The sequence below is a fragment of the Dermacentor albipictus genome, chromosome 1, assembly GCF_038994185.2.
Source record: "Dermacentor albipictus isolate Rhodes 1998 colony chromosome 1, USDA_Dalb.pri_finalv2, whole genome shotgun sequence".
NCBI lineage: Eukaryota > Metazoa > Arthropoda > Arachnida > Ixodida > Ixodidae > Dermacentor > Dermacentor albipictus.
Genome location: NC_091821.1, coordinates 309,248,837 through 309,269,540, shown reverse-complemented (window position 1 = coordinate 309,269,540; position 20,704 = coordinate 309,248,837). Strand labels below are relative to the sequence as shown.

The window sequence follows — 20,704 nt, the reverse complement described above, 5'->3', positions numbered from 1 at the left end:
TATTACAGTGATTCCTACGACAGTTACTGACAAGTTGACAACTTGAACTGGTCAATCGGTCCACAGCCTCCTCTATTTTTCAAAAATAAAGGAGGCTATGATCCGTCATGGCAAGGAATTGTATGTATACATAAAAAAAGGGGGTATGTGTGTGTTTGTAGTGGGGGTATAGGATTAGGGCGGTACGAAAAAATGTACCAACACCGTCCTCTAGACCCATTCCGTTGAGGTACCGTAACAAAACGTATTATGCATAAAGTTCATACAACCAACTCTGATATTACTACAGACGCCAGGCGACGCGAGCTACATTTGTCATGATGCATTCGCGACTGCACCGGATGCCCTCCACATTATTCTCGTTAATCGTGCCCACTGCGCCGAGGCAAAAGAAAGACAATGGGCGCAGGTGCCTTTAAAGTATCTCGACCTTGCGAGACACGGCTGCGCGTGCCAGGGGAGCTGTCCGTGCGAACACTCCCTGGCACACACCTGCCTCGGCGGCCCCAACCTACGTACCGTTCTGCTTCGAGCTTTGATCCCCCCACTGTCCCTCGGGTGCCCTGGAGTTCCTGCGCCGCCTGCTCTACTACCATCTCAGGTGCTCTCCTGAGACTTCCGTTTGTCGGTTACATGTGCCCTACAGCTGGATAATTACTTATAATAATAAAAAACCCGATCTATCGTCACGACGATAGATCGCTAAAGCGGCTTTTGCAACATACCGCGCCCGTGCGAAGATAATTACGGAACGCCAACGAGGAATCTGACCACAGCTTCGAGCTCGTAACGTCGTCGAGTGACACTCCTGCAACAGGCGTGACCGCTGAAAACCGCATACCGCCAGAAGCTTGAACAGGATCATCCCTCGGTTGCATAACTGCCAGCTCTACGGCCAACATGGACCACACCCACACCATCCCGCAACATAGAATAAAGAACCGACTTATGAAGCCCAAACACACGGCTGCACGCACACATCACAACACTTCAAGCGAGACGCCATGCTGCTACGCTGCTACTGTTGCCGGATTAAAACTGACTACTGTCACCAAGTCTAGCAAGCGTCTCAGGAGCTGGCAACCTCGGCGCGTAGCAACATGGCGGCGCTCTTGAGGTTCCCGATTTTAATGCATGGGCCCTATGGGTAGCTTGTCCTCTAGAGTCAGTATAGTAACTCTATGGTTTGTTCCCTCCAAACATAGTCGCACTTCAATCGCTGCTCCCATAACCCCCCATGCTGATGTCGGTGACAATCTGTACTGAACCGCTTTTCGCCCGAAGCTTCGCGACAGTAACTCTATGTTCGCGACCTATTTGAATCGACCTTGGTTTCTCTCTCGCGCCCGCTCTTACTCGCGCCTGCGCACAAACGGCTCACGATCCCTCAAATGAACGTCTTGTTTGGCAACACCATAGATTCCCTTTCTCTATGACCATAGGTCGTGGGCAACACTGTCAAAAAGTGGAGGCGCTGGTCAAAATAAAGAAATGGAAAACCAAATTCCGTTCTTCCCACAAGCCACTGCGAAACTGATGACTGTGAGTTTTTGTTGAGCATTTAGGGTTCCGCAGTTATTTGTTATTCAACGTTGCTACGTTGCCGAGAAATACAAGCCTTTGCCGAATGAGCCAGCGTCGTATTTCACCTTTCTTGGGAGGATTCATACCGTGCACTTCGGCGCCGGCTTAGGTAAGGTACTGCGTACGACGGAGCATCGCTTAAGCCTAATTCTCTTCAGCAGGATGCCCAAATCCAAAGTAATATTTTTTTTGTCCTGTATGTTGCGTTTAGGTACTAGTGAGACCACTCGGTTGTAATCTATGCACTTCGCTTCAAGTTTTGGGTGGATCAGTTAGCCGAAGTTGAAGCACCTTTAACTTCGTCTACGTAGGGTGTGACGCTGCGTCGGTACCACCCGCTACCTAGAGTCGCCTTTCCAATCGGACGTTATTTTTGCGCTGTTAAGACTTGCAGCACTTACCAAGTTTAATTGCTTGTTGTGCATTCGACCACTTGCGACTGTGTGCATGCATTCTTACTGTGTTTATTTTCTTTAGACCAGAACTGCGCTGCTTGGGGAGAATGCTTCGTTTTCTGCAATGTTATTTTGACCTGTTTCAGATTCAGCGGTATTTCGAATATGATTGTAGGCAAATACTGTGCAAGTGGGTGTCCCTTGTTTGACTGCCAAAGGCAAAGAAAAATGGAGTGGCCACTTAATGAGCGCTTAGGTGTTACGTGACTGAACGAGTGGTGGTAGGCACACCACGCTGTGTGGTGCATGATTTGCTTTGTTGGTCTTTTAAGTGGAAAATAGATCCCAGGTATGTTGACGCCTCTGTTTTTGGTATAAATTGTGTTTGAACACCTGGTGTTTTCTCCTGATCGTGTCTTTAATCATTGTAAGAGCACAGTAGTGCCTTGGAACTGTGTTCAGTGTGGTTTGTGACTTTGCTATCGACACGAAGCTTCTAAATTCACCATTTAGTTCGAGTGGTGCCAACCTTGCGTTGGTGTAGCGAGCATTACTGTGCTGATCACTGGATTTTATCGCTGGACTCTGCACAAACCGACGTCACGCCGAATGGGCCAATATTGTTTCAACCTGTAGTGTCATTTAGGTGAAGCAGTATTTTTGTATGCACGTGATTATCCTAAAACGCCACAGTACTGTTAACACTACGCGAGTGGAAACAGCCCGAAATCAACCCTTGTTCAACCTCATTGCAATCCAAGAAGCTAGCCTAAAAGCAGTTAGGATAATTTTCGATATATGGATGGCGTTGCCAAGTGAAATATTAGAATACAACCAGCATAGTAGACAAGTCTGTGCTGCCACTTTTGCCTGAACGTTTCGTTTATGCACAGTCCAGATGACTTGCGAGCTGATTGCTTAGCACAGTTCCTGGAAACGTTGAATGCTGGATACAGTTCTTGGTGAAAATGGCAGCAACAATGGCATGATAGCCCTAAACCATGAGCCTAAATCTGTAAAATATGTAGTGAACTGTTATGGATGTTGTAACATTGTAACATAATGGACAACGGGACTATTTGGTTTACTTGCATCTTGAAACTGTAAAAGTGCACAAAGACAAAAACGTGCCTCGTCCTGTCTTCCCTCTTCCTTTTACAGTGTGGGCCCTAAACTTAAACCAGCTAACAATTGTTGATACATTGCTTTTCCTGGTAGCTTCATAGCACCCTGCATGCATGATTGGCATACAATATTGTTTAGGTATTGGTTTAGGCAGGGTTAACAGTGCTTTGCCAGTGAGTCTGTATCTATTTTAAATTTAGAATTCATGAACATGCTTCTTTGGGGCAAGTAAACATAGAGCTTAACATCTTGCATTTAGTCCTTGTTAAACAAACAGTCTTGCCAAATAAAAAGACATGCTGTGCCAAATAAAATGGTTGGTATTCATGGGGTCAATATCTGAGGACTGTAGAAAGTTTATTAAAATTGTGAGAATTCGGTTGCTTACAGTATCTACTCTTAAAAAAAGAAAAAGCTTGTATACTGGCATCAAAATGCAGTGGCTTGTTAAGTCAGGCTCATTGATTGGTCATATTAAAATTTTTATCGTAACACTTTTTAGTGACTTTTATAATGTTTATGTAATAAATCTGACATGTTTGTTCAGAAATATATGTGAAGCGCAGTCACCATGACCTGCTTTAGGCCTTATCTGCTCCCTTTCAGTAGTTGAAATTTACTGTAATAATAAATGACCCAGCAGAATTAAGGTGGTGCAAGGCATGTGTTGCCGCTCTGTGAACTCGTGACATAGCCATGTAAATGTCTTATTTTAAACGTCAAATGTTTTGGGTTTACTGTTGTGATTAGTGCCTAGTGATTGCATGCTGTGCAGTATTCACACAAATTTTGGTCAGTACTAATAAAGTGCTACATAGACGGCAAATAAAGTTTTGATTGGAATAGGAAAAATACCTCATGCTGTATTATCTACTGCCAGTGTGCGCTGCTGCCATGCAAAATGTCTACTGGATTGCTAAACCTGTGGCATGGTTGCTGCATAGTACCTTTGCGACATTACTCTTAAAGGGACCCTGAAACGATTTTGACGATTTTGTACAAACATGCCGAGTCTTTAGAGTAGGTCCTTCTGATTATTAATTGATGCATCTAAGTGCTCTCCATAAAGCATGTAATTTATTACAAGGTTTTAAAAATGTACGTCGCTGCCGATCGCAGCACACTGCTCGGTGGAATTTTCAGCCGCCCCTACCCATACGGCATAAATCACCCAATTGACGTCTGTAGGGCGAGCTATCCGATTGGCTGCCTAGGGTGCGTCATCGATAATTTTTCCACCTTTATGGTGAACAAATTATGTTTGTGATAGTTAGAATGTTAGTTAGTTTCTATAAAAAGAAAGTAGCAGAAAGAGAATGCATAGGAACAATTCTCACTGCACTTAAGCACTTCCGGCACGCAGCAAGCGTCGTCTGCTTATGTTACAACATGCTCCATTTTGATGAGAGCTCCGTGGTCAGAGTCGGTCTGTCTTTTCGCAAGCACTATGATTCGTCTTCATTGCATTGTGGACCGCAAACGTAGCGACTGGCAATATGTCAAGCTACGACATCGTGTCCCTCTGCAAGGCAGCAGACGAGTGGACTGGCGGCAGTGCATCGGATTGCTGCTATCCAATTGGTGCCAGGATTTGCATGTTTACGGCCGTCGCTCTACACTGGAAGATTACTAACCCAATATTGTTTCGCAAGTCTGATATTAGGGTAAACGCAAGCGCAAGGGAACAGTTCCTGACCGTTTGACCGTGGCGTTCACAGGATGAGCAGAAGCGCAAATGTGAATGGTTTGCACGGTGCAGCCACCTGGTGGCACCGAGCTCAACCCCACACAGTAACGGTAATGAAATGTATTCTCCTTTGCTGCTGGTGTAAATTTTTCGCAGGAGTGTAATTGTTACCGCATTGTTTTTGTAAAGGTTTAAAATGTTTTACATTTGGTTAGAGCAATATTAGCGCTTTATTTGGCTGGTTAAGCTCTGTGCCAACAGGTGGCTGGACCGTGCAGCCCGATCAGGCTTAGATCAGTTCGCTCACATACGTCTACGCTAAAGTTCCTTTGTCAGCTTGAGTTTATGCCCATTGTTCCGCCGAAATGCCCAGCTCACCCGTGGTTACCAGAATACTACACACGTTCGGCTCTGCGACAGAATGCTCGCAATGCACACTTTTTCGATAGCTGTCGCTTGGAGTCGCTTGAAGTTGACACGATGTGCCATTAAGACGCAGGGCCAGTAGCCCCGTTTACATGAATGCGACAGTGGCGCATCGCATTTCCAAGCGCGTTTGGGAAAGGTGATGCGACGCCGTTTACATGTAGCGCCTTGACTTTCGCAAAAACGTAGCGCCACATGGTGTCGTATAAGTGAAGTGCAACAGACTTCCGGTGCAACTGGTTTCCGGTTGTGGGCCGAGTGCACGTTGGTGGTTGAGTGTCGAGAAATAGACAGTTTTAGTTTAGCGTACGCAACTTATAGCGTACGCTATACGCTATAGTGCAGCGGACGCGAAGCAGCGCACGTTTTTTGCAGCTTTAGCTGGCCAGCGAGATCTTCGGATCTCGGAGGCCATTAGTCGTCGTTGCGGCTATTTTCCGACTATAGCGATAGGTAGCGCTGACATCTCGAATGTTTCTTTCATTAGGCTTCGCCTCGTTCGAAACGAGAAGCGATCTCGAAAACACCACAAGGTTATCCATAATACCCTGTCGTCGAAGCGGCCTGAGACTAAGCGAAAGCCGTTTACACATTCATTTGCTGCGAACGAAGTGCATTTTACAAAAGCAACGCCAAATTCAATTCGAAGCGGGCAGCCGGGACCGCCGCCATGTTGGTTGGTAATTCCTTCCCATCATTCCTAATGCGACGATCCTGCGTTTACATGCCCGCGAGAGTCGACTCGCGCCCATAAATCTACCCTCGCCTGGCGCATTAATGCGATGCGCCTTCCTAGCGCATTACTGCTGTTTACGTGAATGTGATGCGCCGGAAATGCGATGCGATGCGACACTGTCGCATTCATGTAAACGCGGCTAGTGAAGTTGGAGCTCAGCCCCAATCACTCGGCGAACGAGTTGAGAAAATGCAGGACTATGGAGGAGGGTAACTTGTAATCGTCTGTAACTCTTTTAATATGACACATTTCACACAAATTGTGGTGCGAATTATTAACTTTAGCTGTACCCTACATGTCTACAAAATTTGTCCGAACCGTTTAAGGGGCCCTTTAAATGGTGATATATTTTTGTTGAAATAAAAAAAAAATATTGAAATGTATATTCTCACATTAGCTGTTGAGGGGCCAGAGATCTGCTAAATCAGACAAAAAAGGTTTGGCAGTTTCTCTTGGGAAGCAGTGCTTAGATTCATGGCTCAGTGATCCACAAGCATCTTTAATGTAGTGAAACACTTGCTTGAATCCTTGTCAGAAGCAGTTTCACAGCAGTGCTAGGCTGTTTTAGTGCTGAGCTTTCCTTGAGCTGTAATTTCAGTTGTGCTTCCTTTTTCACTTGCAGCACAGAGGAATCAATGTATGGACAAAAAGAGAATGCAATCACCATGTCAAACTTCGTACATTCAAGAAAGCTTGATATCTGTAATAAATATTTGCCACTTGACAGGCAGCTGGTGCTGAAAGACAACATATTTTTCATGTGCAATGTTGTTCTTGTTTCTTGAAAACAGGGTCTTGAGAAACAAGGCATCATACCACAAACTTGTCAGGTGCGTGTCTTTTGTAGTTGCATGCTTTCTTCCTTCCATTGCTGTGCATAAGCTGAAAGTGTGCTTAAGTCAGAAGAGTGAAGGCCTCGAGTAGTTGCAATAAATAATACACCTTCATTCTATTCTAGTGTTATTTCCTGCAGAGAATGAAAAAATACAAGGGAATTGCAAAAAATCGGTAGTATTTCGAGCGTCTAAGAGTCTGGCTGTCATAGTATCTGCAATCTAAAGTGTTAAGGCTTTAGGACATACTTCATTGCAACACTTGGGACATGCATTAGCTGGATGATGCAGACTTTGGAAATGAAGCAAGTCTTGTAATCGTTCACCAGGATGACACATCGCCTTTTGTCTTTTTTCTTTTTTGGTAGTCTATACAGATGTTCGAGCTTGCCCATTTTATGTTTGTGAACTTATGAGTAGTATGTTGTCTTGCATAAGGTTCCTAATCAGGCTGCCTTCTGTGTAGTGTTGCTCAGTAAGGTGCCTTCATTCTGTGTTTCCGTCCAGCCTAAGGCTCATGCCCATGAACAAAGTACCTGACTCTTGCATGTTGTCTCTACATTAAGTGTTAACTTTAGCCAGTCCCCTATATGGTAATTTTTCTTTTATTTGAAAACAGGAAGCACTGAAATGAAAATGAACGATAATTCACAAGCAAAAATAATTCCCTCTGACAGCACATTAAAGAAACCCGAATTATGGAGTGGAATTATTGAAGTTAATAAATTATGTTAGCTGAAACTTCCATTCCAACAGCAGTGCCATGGCACACAACCTAGCGAACAAAGGATAGACTCTTTAGTTGCACATGCTCCAATGTCACATCTGCAAAAATATGGCTCATCTTTAGGCACGCGTGTCCACTTCCTGATCTAAGTAGCAGCATGTGTCTTTGATAAGTGTCTTTGATAATGACAGGAAGTGTCTGACAGGAAAGTGATAATGACAGGAAGATAACTGTCTTTGATAATGACAGGAATGAGCGTCAAGATGACTGTTCGGCTGAACACCTGCATAATGGGAGGAAACTGGTTAGGTGTCTGTTTAGTGGCACAGCCTTGGCACCAAGTCCAGGTTCGAGTCAAGCTCGGGCCGGACAGGTTCTAGTTACTTCCTCTAAAACATTGCATTTGGTGCTTTATGAATAGGGACGAATGAAGGGCAGTTTTTAATTTTTCTAAATTTGGTCTAGTCTTTATTTTTTGCTTGTTTCAGGGCAAAAGATCAGTTTTTGTCTGTGTACCTGCATGCATGTGTTTAGGTGTCTGTGCATGAATAATGTGGTTACCACCTTTTGTTCAGTGAATATCTGATTCACTAATTTTCTTGGGACTGAAAATTCTGTGTAACTGCCGATTCTGTCCTACTAGGTTGACTCGCAGTTATGCCGATTCTGCTCTTCAACACTGTAGTTGTGTGCAGTGCATGGAATAAGTTCTTGAGAACTGGTCTAGGAAGTGCTCAGTGCCACATGGTGTAGCTATGCAGGATTTACAAGGGCATTTGATATTTTGATGCCTGTAAAATGAGACTTCATAACATTACACAGCACGGAGCTGTGATGATTAATACTGAAAAATAACTAGGTTGCTGAAGCTAGCTTTTGCCAGTTCAAAAAAAATAACCAAACTGAGCATTAACCCTTTTGTGCAGAATAATTCTTCTTTTTTTAGACGATGCATGTCCAGCATCTAACATTTTTCTCTTATATTATAAAATGACCATAGCGGTTTATTTTTGGTTATGCAGAAGGCAGAAAAATGACACGGTTAATGAAAAAGGCACTTTTGGTATCGAGGGTGGAGAACATACAGGTAAATAAGTGGCACCGAAAGGGTTCACTGCTACAAGGAAAACGAAACCTTCAAAGCTGCTCCATCTCACGCTGTCCTTGCATCAGAGATCATGTTGGCTTGTAGTTGCAGGCCCAGTACCATTCTGGCTGTCTGGTAAATTTGTTTTCACCAAGTCTCTTCAGTTTAATTCCAAAATTGAAATGAAGTATACTTCTCAATTTTACTTTCTGAGGTTTGAGCTCAAAACATTGAAGTCTGTTTGTGAAGCATGTAATTCTACAAATTTTTGGACGTATAGCTGTGTAGGCTCTTGGGCAATCGTGGGCGAGAGATGACAGCTACGTTATTCTTTGCCTATAGGTGTTCAGCTTAGTGTCATCAGAGTGCCATTGTACCAGTGGCACACTCGGTGCAAGCGATTCACGTTCTTTAGAAGTGGGCATTTACCCATCTGCCATGGCAATTCAGAATAAGATGGCTGGAATCATCTTGGTAGCTGTTTTCATATGCAGTGAACGGTTTTTGCCCATCATCACAAAGTGCTGCAAAAACATTACACAAGCATGCATATGCGCATGAACATGAATGTAAGCACATGCTTTTGTATTAAACCTCAGTAAGGTAAAATTCGAAATTGTCCAAATTTAATCTGGTTTATTCTCGCGCACACTTTTACTCGTTTTGACTCACACTTACGGCCATTCAGCAAAAGCTAGTCTAGGATCTTAGAGACCTGGACTGTTCCCAAGTGTAAGATGTGAATTTAATGCCTCACTGAAAAGTACTGGGTTGTGTCCCAGAGCTTTGGCAATGGCTTTGAATGTGGTCACATTGTAGTGACGGTAAAGAACTAAAAACATTTGACTGAAGTGCGATTTAGCAACCTTTTCCTGTATGGTGTGTCATATATGATACACATAACTTCTGAGATAATTGAAATAATGACAAGAAAGAAAACCCTACCTGTTTATCTGGAATGTAGCCTCTCTAGCATTGAAATACATAGTGGCTGTAGCACTGAAAATAAATTTCTTGTTCTTTTATGAAATGTATGTTGGCAGCTCATCACGCAACATGCACAAAGCTTAAATAGATTATTTTCACAATTTTTACTCTGAATTAGCACACGTTAAATACCAGGGTGCTTGTTTACTGTTTATGAGAGTACTGTGATGTTTTAATTAAAAAAAAAGCCATTCTAGTGGTACTGTGTGGCTGAATATGATTACTGTGTAATATACAGCATGCAGTTGTGGGTTGTTTTGTGGAGAAGAGCAGAGACTTCTTTCTTTCTGAAAGAACAAATTTGGTTTCTCTTTGGGCTATATGATTTCATAGCACCATTATTGGTGATGAATTGATCATTTAAAAAAGGCATTTGAGACGATCTTGTACAAACATACCCATTTTAAAATTCTATATATTTCCTGGCTGTTAAAAATAAACGAAGACAAATTGTTGGTACAGGAGCACATAACTGCTGTAGACTTGCCACGTCAATGCAGTTGTGCGAGGCATAATGAAGTCGGCATAGATGGCTGAAGCATTGTGTCAATGTGCAAGTGGCCTTTGTGCAGACGCACTTGAGGCACAGCTGGCGTTGTTTGACCTTTATACTAAAAGTGCACTCAAAGAAAGAAAAGCTGCAGCAGAGTAGCAGGCTGCTAGGCTTTTAATTTCTGGAAACCTTATCAAGTTTCTTAACATATTTGGGCTCCATTTAATACCTGTTTGAATTTTCTCTTGGAGTCATCGGCAGTGCCACCTGTGTGCTAGTCAGGACCGGTTCACTGCTCTCCAAGAGGCTGCTGACTAGTGCTGAACGTTCTGCATTCGTGGCACAAACCAGACAGGCTTATTATGTTAGGGGGCCTGGATTTGGAGTTTCCGCATGTCTCAGAGGTGGGATTTTTTGGTGCTTTTGGCTCCTGTTGTTTCCACGTTGAACACTTGGCCTCGTTCGCTATTCTGTGCCAGTTTTCTTTTGTGTGTAAAGAAACTGCTGTTGCAGCAAGGTGCTGATGTGGATGGATAGTATTGTCCATTGTGTCATAATGTGGGATATGCAGCTTGCACTGTTACTTGTACCACTGTAGGTGCGTCAGACTCGGTTTATTTCCAAATTGACGGTATGCATGCTGGCTTCGATGGGTCAAATATGCAGTGGTCACTCTGTGTTTAGATAGATTTTTGGAAAATTGCATTATGGTATCCTGCTTACATGGCTATGTTAATGTTGTGTTCATTATCTTTTTTCCTTTGTTTTCTTTAAAGCACAAAGGCTGTGCTGAGCGTTAAGCCCAGGAGGACTGTTTCGTTGTGTCGATACTTTTTTTTTTTCTCATAATCTTTCCTTCCATGTTGTTGCATGGGCATGGATGAGTTTAAGTTATTTTTAATGTTACTATACTTTTTTCTATTGAAAGAGGGCAGTTTAACAAAATTATTTCCTTTTCAGAGGCATCAATTCTGATAAATGGAAATAAACTGTGTTCTAGAAACACTCCTATTAGGCACACATTTCAAAGCCTTGGTTGCATTTCGCCAGGCTGCTGCATTCCCCTCTCAGAATATGAACTCGCTGCGACATGACTTTGGGCTGCAACCATACTTTTGCGAAGAAAAAAATAGTTCTATGTAGAAGCATCACTGCACTCAGCTTTATTTTCCAATAAAATAACACTGCTTTCTTTGCTTACATTTTGATTTTATGTGCTCAGAAGGATTTTGTTGTAATTAGGCATCACTTACAGCACTGGCAAAACCTGACGTGATTATTAAGGTTAACTCGTAGCTAGAGTTGACATGCTGACAGCATCAAATTTCAAAATAAATTAGTGGGTAAAAGTTTGTTAAATATCTGCCTGCTGTCCTGAATGTTCTGTAAAGTTAGATTTGGGCTGCAAATTTAGGAATGTTGCATCAAGTTTTACGTAAGTTCTGTTTAAAAAAAAGTCGTGCTCATCTGGAAAATCTTATGATGGTGAAAGGACTCCAGAGTAATACTTGCTTCGAGCAAGTTTAGGCAGACGAGTTCCTGAAGCAGGTGAAATTAGCAAGACTGAAGTCGCTGTATCTGTAGCCTATGTATTGGTTGCCAGTATTTGCTCTGCATGGTCTGTTGCTTAAGTGCTGTGTGTAAAGCTAAATCATATTTTATAAATCGCCTATGTACCTTTGAAAAGGTACATTCTGAGGGCAAGCGTTTAAAAAGTGCCATCATTCCCATGCCTCCCTCATGTTAATTTTTAATGCTCACAGGTTTGCAGGTATATTTCGTGCTCATTTCTCACCACTTCATAACTTGCTACAGTGCATATGGCTCAGGCATTCAATGATAGCTACTCTCATTTAATAAGAATATTTAGTGTGTTACCTTGAAAATCTGCTGTTCCAGGCTATTAATAGGGGACTCGTGTTTGCAGTGTGGCAGTTTGCATGTGATACGAAAAAGACATTGCTCTTTTTGTTGGCACAAATAGTGCTTTTGCATGCAACATAGCTTAATTTTTAGACCAAGGACAAATGGATGCAGCTCTCTGGAAGGTGGTAATGGTGGAAGGTCAGGTTTTCACATTGTGTCCCGGATTTATTGTCTCCCTCTCCAGCAGCAGGATCCCAGCGGCTACGACTCTGAGGCCAGGATGGAGCCTCAGCTGTTGAAGCAGCCGCTGCTCAACTATGGCCAGGAGTTGCTGACTGCCCTCAAGGAAGAGCAGGGCATCGAGCGTGTAGGCTTTGCCCTTCAGGGGATCAGCCGTGCTGATCTGCAGGCCAGCAAACAACGTGATGCCAAGGATCCACTGTGAGCTTTCAATTCGGGCTATCACTGTGTCTGCTTTTGCTGCTTGCCAGCTGTTTGATCATTGACTTGCAACATGGAGTGAATGAATACAACTGCCCAGGGAACATGTTACTGTTTCTTGCGTAGCTTGTCTGTTCTGGTAGTGTAAGTCAGTGGTGCTCCTTGAACTGTTCCTACAGTTCATTTTGTATCAAAAGTATCCGATAATGTGTACCTGAAGCTGCTTCTCATAAGTACATGGAAATATTCGTCTATGTTGAGACAAGCTATTGCCGATTTATTCTGTTGTGCTTGACTCAGGCTTCAGGATCCAGCCAAACGGTCAAAGTTCATCCGTTTTCTGGCACACAAGGCGGACATGCTGTACAAGACCTGGGACTCTGTGCCCGTATGCTCCACAACAGATGGCGAAAATGAAGGTGATGGTCACTGCATACTCTTTCAGGCTTTCTCCTGCCTCTTTTTTTTTTTACTTGTGTTCTGCATCGTTTGTTGTTTGGCTTAACCATTACAAGCACTTACCTGGTTCCACTCTTTTTTTACTTTTCAGAGCTTTGTGCTGTCATGCCTCCTTTGGAGAGCTTCATGAGTGTGCCTGCCAGTGAACGGAAGAAACATTTTTTCGAGGTACCGATCAAGAGCAATGCTGGAATGCTTTGTATTCATATTGTCTACTGCAGTACCAGGTGGTAATGTCTTGTGTCTACCTTTCACTGAGGATGGTGAATTGAGCACGTATCTATGAAGTACCATTCTTGGAAGATTTCTGATATTGGATCTGCAAGATTTTACAGCATACACAGAGTTAAAGTATTTAGTAGACTTATGCAACCTAGAAATACATAACGGTGCTCGATTTGTTATTCAATATATTTGCGTTATCAGCTGCACTTGAAGGTGCTAAAGGTGTTATGTAAGGAGTCAAACTGGCTTTTGTCCATGAAGCAGGGTGTTTGAAAATTTCTTACTGTGTGTATGATGGAGCTTTGTAGGTTTCATGGAGCTATTGAAAATCTTAATGAGAAGCACAGCTATCATAAAGAAGTTTTGGCACCAAAATGTTTTGCGTTTATGTTGCTTACATTGCCTAGCGGCTGCAGTAAACATTTTAGTTACGAAATACTTGAAACAGTCATTGCTTCTCAATGGTGCATTCATGAAAATTTATGACACTGCTTTTCTTCAAGAAGTGCTGGAGGGTTTTTGGAGCAGCTGAAGGATTTGCAGAACTGCTTGTGAGCACTTAAATATGCAGTACTATAAAATACTGAGGGTTTGCAAACGTGAGTGTAAAATTGGCGGACTTGCAGGTACAGTCGAAACCCGCGATAACAAAATCTCGAGATGACGAAATTCTCTCAACAAAATATATTCGTATCCCCAGTGAACGCCCATAGGATTCAATGCATTTCGTACGTCTTGACAACGAAATGTCGCCGTACTACAATCCCGCATCAACAAAATTTGCCAGAACATAACCTCGCATATCGCCTATTTGCGCAAGGCTAGCAGGGTCCAATATGTGCTCAAATGCGATTGCTTAGCACTAAAATTGGGTAATATACCACCATATTACACTTGCATGTGCCGCCATTTTTGTTTATGAAAACAACCAAGCGCCGGAAGTGATCACGCCAGAACACGTCATGGCCGCCATCTTGTTTGTTGATCGCCCGTTTGAAGCAGCAGCATGTTGCTACCGACATGTGATGATGAGAAAAATTAAGCAAAAACAAGGAAATCCACATCCCACCGACTTGGAATTGTTTATGGCGCTTGAGATGGTGGTTGCAGCATGGAGTGCCGTGCACTGCGCCGTGATTGAGCGGTCACCGGGGAAGAAGCATTCCTTGCGTCAAGAACGCTGGTTTTGGTGCAATCTGATGGGCACCATGCACGGATTTGGTGCTGTATGTAAATTTGTGCGAAGGGGCCGTAATCTTGATCGACTGCCTTCGGGTATACGAGATACGATCACTTCCGCACTGGATGCGTCGGCGCCTACGGGCGACAACATGCATTGAGAAATGCTGCCGCATGCTTCGAGTGTTGTTGCTCTGCGTCCTGTGCCGAGTTACGCAAAATCTTGCAAAAGTGATCGTATCTCAGTTCAGGAAGTAAATCAGGAAGCAATTGACCGAGAATACTGCTGCACAGCAGTGGTGCCACTGATGATCAGTGCATGCGGCATGCTTTTTGTACTGTCAGCAATGCGTTTCTATATCCTCGAGCTAGCTTGCCAAACTAAGCCAACGGAATTTTGACAGTAAAGTCTTGTTCTGCAACATATTACCTGTCTGTGCTGTCTCATTTCGCAACATCAGAATTCTAGTGAAAGCGAATTTTTTCGCGTTCCCGCCGATTTCGTTCTTGTGAGGTTCAACTGTAATTTACTGCATGCACAAGCCTGGAGAACTTGTTACCTTTAGTGTTGCTAGGTGTAGGCGTGTGTGATGAGCAATGGCAGTTCACCATTATACTTGAGAAGTACAGTCTGTGCATTCCGCTAGTACTAACCAAACATAGCATAACAGAGATTAAAGAACCAATAACCGTGTGACAAGCCAACACCTCCTCTTACTAGATGCCTGGAGCATCACTTGCTTTCCCATAGAAGTCTCCCTACCGTGTGTTGTGAGGAGGCCCCGTGGAATAATGCTCGCTGCCGCCATCCCCAGAGTCGTGAAACTACCGCCGGTGCAGTAGCAGGCATGGTCTTTGAGATTGCCTCCTCTGGCACGCCATACATCGGGTCAGCTGTTTAGAGTCTGCTGCTGTAAGAGGCGCTGGCCACCAGCAGTACACCAGCACAAAAGAAGAGAACAGGAGAGGGAATGGCAAGGCATTTGCAGCTCACGTTTCAGGCATGTTAGATTAGGCATTGGACAAGCAGCGCAAAGACAAAGCAACAGGTGTAACATTAAGAAGCAGAAAGGTGGGAGTGCAAGTCAGAGAGCAAGTGTTGCTGACACTCCAGTTGAGATTAAAGGCAAGATGTGTTGTGGCAGGTCACCTAATCTGTAGAGCATGTAACTGCTGGTCTGAAGCAACTGAACCGAAGGAAGGGAAAATGCAGTCATGAAGGTTGATAAGACTGGCTGAGGCAGAGCAGAGATTTTTTGGTGGGGGAGGCTTTCATTGTGCAGCAGGCATAAAATAAGCTGATGAGCTGCTGGTACTATTTGTGGATTAGATAATTGGATGGCTAGTCCAACAGAACCTCTTTGATGTCTTGCTTTATGCTCCGACAGCGAGCACTTAAAATGCCTTGTTTGGATTGCACATTTTCTTGCATGATAGGTTTTCTCGTGTTTTCATGCCTTCAGCTTTTTTTATTTTAAAGACAAGCCAATAAGATTCATCGGATTGGCATGTATATTCTGGATACCATGTATTCTCGTGTTGGGAGCACACTTATTTTTCATAAATGTGGTCCCAATTTTGTTTTCCGCGGCTAATGCACACATAAGTAATATTTTACAAGTCCTGAGAAAGCAGGCCGTGCTTGTTTTCGTATTGAAGTCATGAGGAGTCTTATTTTAGCCTTGTTTGCTACCTCATTTTTTTATCACTGTCTTAACTGTGATTATGGAGTAGCCCAAGTTGAGAAAATTGCTCTTTCCTAGCGTGCTGTTTGGAAAGAATGGTGTTTCGAGAGGGGCTGTGCCACCGCAAATTGCAGGGCTTTTTGGTAACTCTCTCGTTAACGCGAGAAAATTGCCGTTTTTCATAGGTCTCGGAAGAAATTTTTTTGCCAGTACAAATAATACTCCAGCACACGTCGCAGCATGCCAAATTGCACATAATGGAATGCTCTTTCCAAAAACATCAGTTACAAAGCACAGTTTATTAGGGAACACACAAAAATACGGAAAAGTGCCATTTTCGTGGCGAGTTGATAAAAACGAAAGAAAAGGTGCAATATCTACATACGCTATTGACAAATAAAATTTAGGATACATATATCCAAGATCATTGACTCAGGAACGCTGTCTAAAAAAAAAATTCTCTGTACCACACCGTTCTTCAGCTACATAAAAAAAAACTAGACTGGGAACAGCTTCATCGCTCGTGCCATGCGGTGAAGCAGTTCCTCGTTTTTGTGAGGCACAGGTGCACTCTGCAATTTTCGTAGAAAACGTTCGTCTTTTGTTCGATTTTTCGTTCCTGGTAGCACATCCAGCAGTTTCGCCTTTTCGGCATCTTTTGTGGATGGTGCGGCACTTTTTTTGGGACAGGATATACTCTGGCAACCTCTTCATCATCAAGCTCGAGCAGCTGTTGGTTGAGCTTCTACCGAAAGAAAAGTTGTTCGAGGTTGGCGCTCCTTTGAAATTCCAGTTTTGAGAGGGGTTGCTGGCAGTGCTCTTGAAAAATAATGAAGCTATTCACAACAGCGTGCCAATACAATGAAAGTGTTTTCCACCACCTCACGCACTTCATCAAAACGTTATGATATGCAATCAGCTGATCAGACTTATTGACACCAAGCATCCCAGAATTAGTCGTCAATCAGCAGCGGCTTCTCGATTGGGATGATAGTCCACACGCCCCCTCTTCTTTTTTCTTGTTACTTTAACATGCCTGTTAGCAGTGTGCGCTGTAGACATCATGTGGACAACCTTCCTGTCCTTCCATTTCAAATAGAGAGGATGTTCCGTCGGAGCCACCAAACATCACCTCTCTTTGCCTTCTTCTCCCACGACACGTCCTTCAGTTCAGATGGGAAGCACCGACGATCTTTACGTGTCATGCCACAAGTGAGGGTTTTGTGATTTAGCAGGTGAGCAAAGAGAGATGCAGATGTGTAAAAGTTATCCATGTAGATAATGTATCCTTGATATAGGTAGTTATTGGACAGTTGCGTCACCACATCAAATGCTAGTCCACTTGCACTAGCTGTTTCCAGTTTGCCTGCGTACGCATAAAATTGAACCGAATAGCCAGTCTGCGAATCGGCAAGCACCCACAATTTATATCCCCACTTAACAATTGTGTCCCGCATGTATTGCCGAATACCCAAGCATCCTTTCGATTTGACCATTCTTTCATCCACATAGAGGTTCCACGCAGGTTGAAAAAGTTCTCCTGAAGTAGTGTTCACGTGTTGCAAGAGCGACAATATGTGGTGCAGCTTGCCGTGTGAAGCTACAGTAGTCGCCTCCGGATCAGTGACACTTAGGAAGTGCAGAAGTGCAGAAAACCGTCTCCTTGGCATAACGTTCCGCGGAAAAAGCCCTGAAAAAAGCCTACTGGTATTCCAGTAAAGGTGGATGCGTGACACGCTCACAATGTCCATATAAATGAGCAGTCCAATGAACTTCACGAGTTCGTCTGGAGTTACTTCTTTTGTATGGCCCATTTCTTTCAGCATGGCTTGGAAGCTCCAAAATATGCATCCAAGCACATTTCTTCATGTTCTTGCAGATAGTATGTATCACTTCTGTGGCGAAGAATAGGAGGAAAAATCGCGAGCGGTTGTAAAACGTCTTGTGCTGCTCCGAAGTGCTGGGCCGAGATGTGCTCCGGGTGGCCTTGTTGGCGTGAACTGAAGTTTCTTCACAGCCGGTGACAGCACATCCTGGCCTAGCGACGTACAGACCCTGCAGATAAGAATAGCTCTAAGCTTGTGCACAAAGGTCAGCAGAGAAGCGCGCGCGACGCCGGTGACTGCTCAAGGCCGTAAAGGTAACTCACCGGTGAGCAACTGCGGATGTCTCGGGCTGACTTGAAACATTGTCGCCGTCGGAGCTTGAAGCAGAGGTACTGTCATCTTCGGACTCGAAGCTCGAATCGTCGTCGCTAAAATCAGGTGCGGGTGCAGAATACTTTCGAGCAGAACGCTTTCCGTGCGGCGCAGTCGCGTGGGACGATGACGCCATGGCAGCGACCGGAGCGACTGGCGTTGTAGCTATAGAGTAACACTGGATGCGGCCCTCTGGCGGATTTAACAAAAGAAGTGAAACCAAAACTGCTGCAAACTGGCTGTAAAGGCCAGCTACACGTGTTGGACATACGGCAGACCTTCAGGAATGTGTTTTCGTGGAATAAAACCACCCGGACTCCAAGTCAAAACTCACTAGTGAATAGCTGGTGTCGTTTTCGGGTAATGATTGCACTCAACACAGCCAGATAACAAAGCCGACAATATGATTCAATATTTGACTTGCTGGGATTCTTCTGATCACAATAATTTGATGTTAATGCTGCATCACCACGAGTGGCAGTTTTTTTTTCTCAAGCACGGCCGCCAAACCCCCTTTTGCAACAACACACATTAGTTCTCAAAAAGGTGCATCAAAAAAACAGAACATCGCCAGAGCGGGAAAATTTAAACTGGTTCTACAAGTGCACTGCCTGGACTAACCACTGAATGGCGCGAGGTGCACGAGAAAAGATTCCAACATGCCGAAATCGGCGATCTAAAGCATTGATCACCGGTGATCGATTTGAATAGGCGGGGTAACAAAAGAGTTAAGCGCACTACCACTATCTCGGCACTGTAGTAGTGATGTGATATCGGAGCTTCAGATAGCTGCAGGGATATTTCTTTATGTAAAAAATAAAACGCGACAGAAAAAAAGGACAACAAGCTTGTGATTCTTGACTGCCGTCATGTACTGAACAGGGTGCGCTCCTGTTGTCTGCCACAGATTTCAATCACTGGCAGTCCTCTTTCGAGCACAGGCTGCGCATTTCTTTGTCCAGGCGACATTTGGTGATTGCAGTAGGCTTCAAGGTCTGCATGACTGCCTTGTTTTTTTAAGTGCCCTTGCTGCTGCTGAATAGTTATTGGGAAATAATTAGGAAACCGGTTTGCTTTTTCTTTTCATTATCTTTTTTAGCAACGCTACTGTGTATTTTAAGAGATTTCTCTGGGCTGAAGCTTATCAAAATGCATCTAAGAAACCACCAGAAAGAAAAATCGCTAGAACAATTCGGGTAAATGCCAGGATATGTGCTGTCAAGGGACGCCGGATTTGGGCAGGAGTTCGTTTGCAGGAGCCTGAGCGTGACCACCTGCGGCCTGCTTAGCTTGGAATGAGAGGACTGGAAAACCAATCTCCCTAAGTAAAAGAATTAAGTAATTTCATTGTGCGTGATAGGAGCGTCTCCGTGTCAGGGGAGAGAGTTGCCCGATCCTTGTCTTGTCCTTACCTTGCCTTGCCTTGTCCTTACAGAATGTGAAGACTCGACATCAAGAAGTACCTATTCGATATGGTAGAAAAGCCAGCTAAAGTTAGCAACAGGGGCTTAAACTGTAAGCTGTGGTTACAGAATTAAATGTAGGTGTTCCTATGTCTCAAGAGTACAATGCTATTGTTGAAAGTACTGTTCAAAATGTCAGTAAGTTGAATTGAAAAAAAAAAAAGAATTTGAAAAGTTCTTTAAAGTGAAACCCTTCCTCGCTTCTTTTGCAAAGGGTCTACCCCTAAAAAATTTAGGAGTACCTCGGCCCCGGCACTAAATCACTCCTTTCATGCAAGAATAACTGACAATGTCAAGTGAAACGAATGAAAATAGAGCCTTGTAATAAAAAGCGACGAGAGTCTGCCAAAGTACTTGAAAACTTGTACATTATTGGATAAGTTAAATATTTTTATGAAAGTACGTGATAATTTTTCTTTATTCCAAATAATTCATGGGTATTAAAAAGGAAAGAAAGCAGTTACAATTCACTGTATTGCTTGGACGATGGCACCAGAAAGTGTATTTCAATAATTCACAGTTATGTTTGCTGTAAGAAATAAGTTTCACTCAGCCTTTGTCTCAAAGCAGAATGGAGGTGCACTTCTAATGCCATATATTGAGATCACTCTTGTATTGTGCATTTCTATGCAAACTCTACTTCTACACTGTATACTTAAGCTGCAAATTTGACCTCCATAAAACCTTGAGCTTGCCCTGACAGCATTCGGTGGAACAAAAAGACATTGTGTTGAAACCAAGCTGCAAACCACAGAGCAAGCAACTTGCTGTGTAGTGAAAGTTGCCAATAGTCTAGTTGACATAAATAGTTTGGCAGATCATGTACTGTGCAGGTTTGTTAACCGGTTGTCTGTTAGAGTAATAACAATGTATATAAAAAGAAGGGTCATGCAGTCGAGCATGGTAGAGGATTAGGTGGTGCAATGCGACTAGGAAATTGGCTGTAAAAAAGAAATGTGGCAGATCCATTGCACCTTGTTAGAATGTACATAAAGCAAAGCTGTGTTTAAATGCACGAAGGGTGCTGAAACCAGTGCTAGTTGCTGTATGGTTGCGATGCCAGTGCAAGTTCTCACTGAAAGCCCAAACTCCATCGTCCATATTATAA

The 20,704-nt window shown here is 43.5% G+C and overlaps 1 protein-coding gene across 10 annotated transcripts in view; it reads left to right on the top strand.

Annotated features, from left to right (window-relative positions):
- Positions 1-1,443: 1,443 nt before the first annotated feature.
- Positions 1,444-20,704, top strand: part of LOC135907022 (tetratricopeptide repeat protein 14-like) — an 86,892-nt gene continuing 67,631 nt past the window's right edge. The window contains exons 1-6 of one of the 10 annotated variants that reach the window (XM_065438689.2): positions 1,444-1,693; positions 6,745-6,783; positions 10,332-10,484; positions 12,194-12,387; positions 12,688-12,806; positions 12,938-13,014. In XM_065438689.2, coding sequence (XP_065294761.1) covers positions 10,443-10,484; positions 12,194-12,387; positions 12,688-12,806; positions 12,938-13,014 — 432 coding nt within the window. In that variant the 5' untranslated portion in view covers positions 1,444-1,693; positions 6,745-6,783; positions 10,332-10,442. Of the gene's footprint in view, positions 1,694-2,125; positions 2,329-6,744; positions 6,784-10,331; positions 10,485-12,190; positions 12,388-12,687; positions 12,807-12,937; positions 13,015-20,704 lie in introns of all 10 variants that reach the window. The other 9 variants (XM_065438688.2, XM_065438693.2, XM_065438692.2 and 6 more) reach the window with 9 other exon arrangements.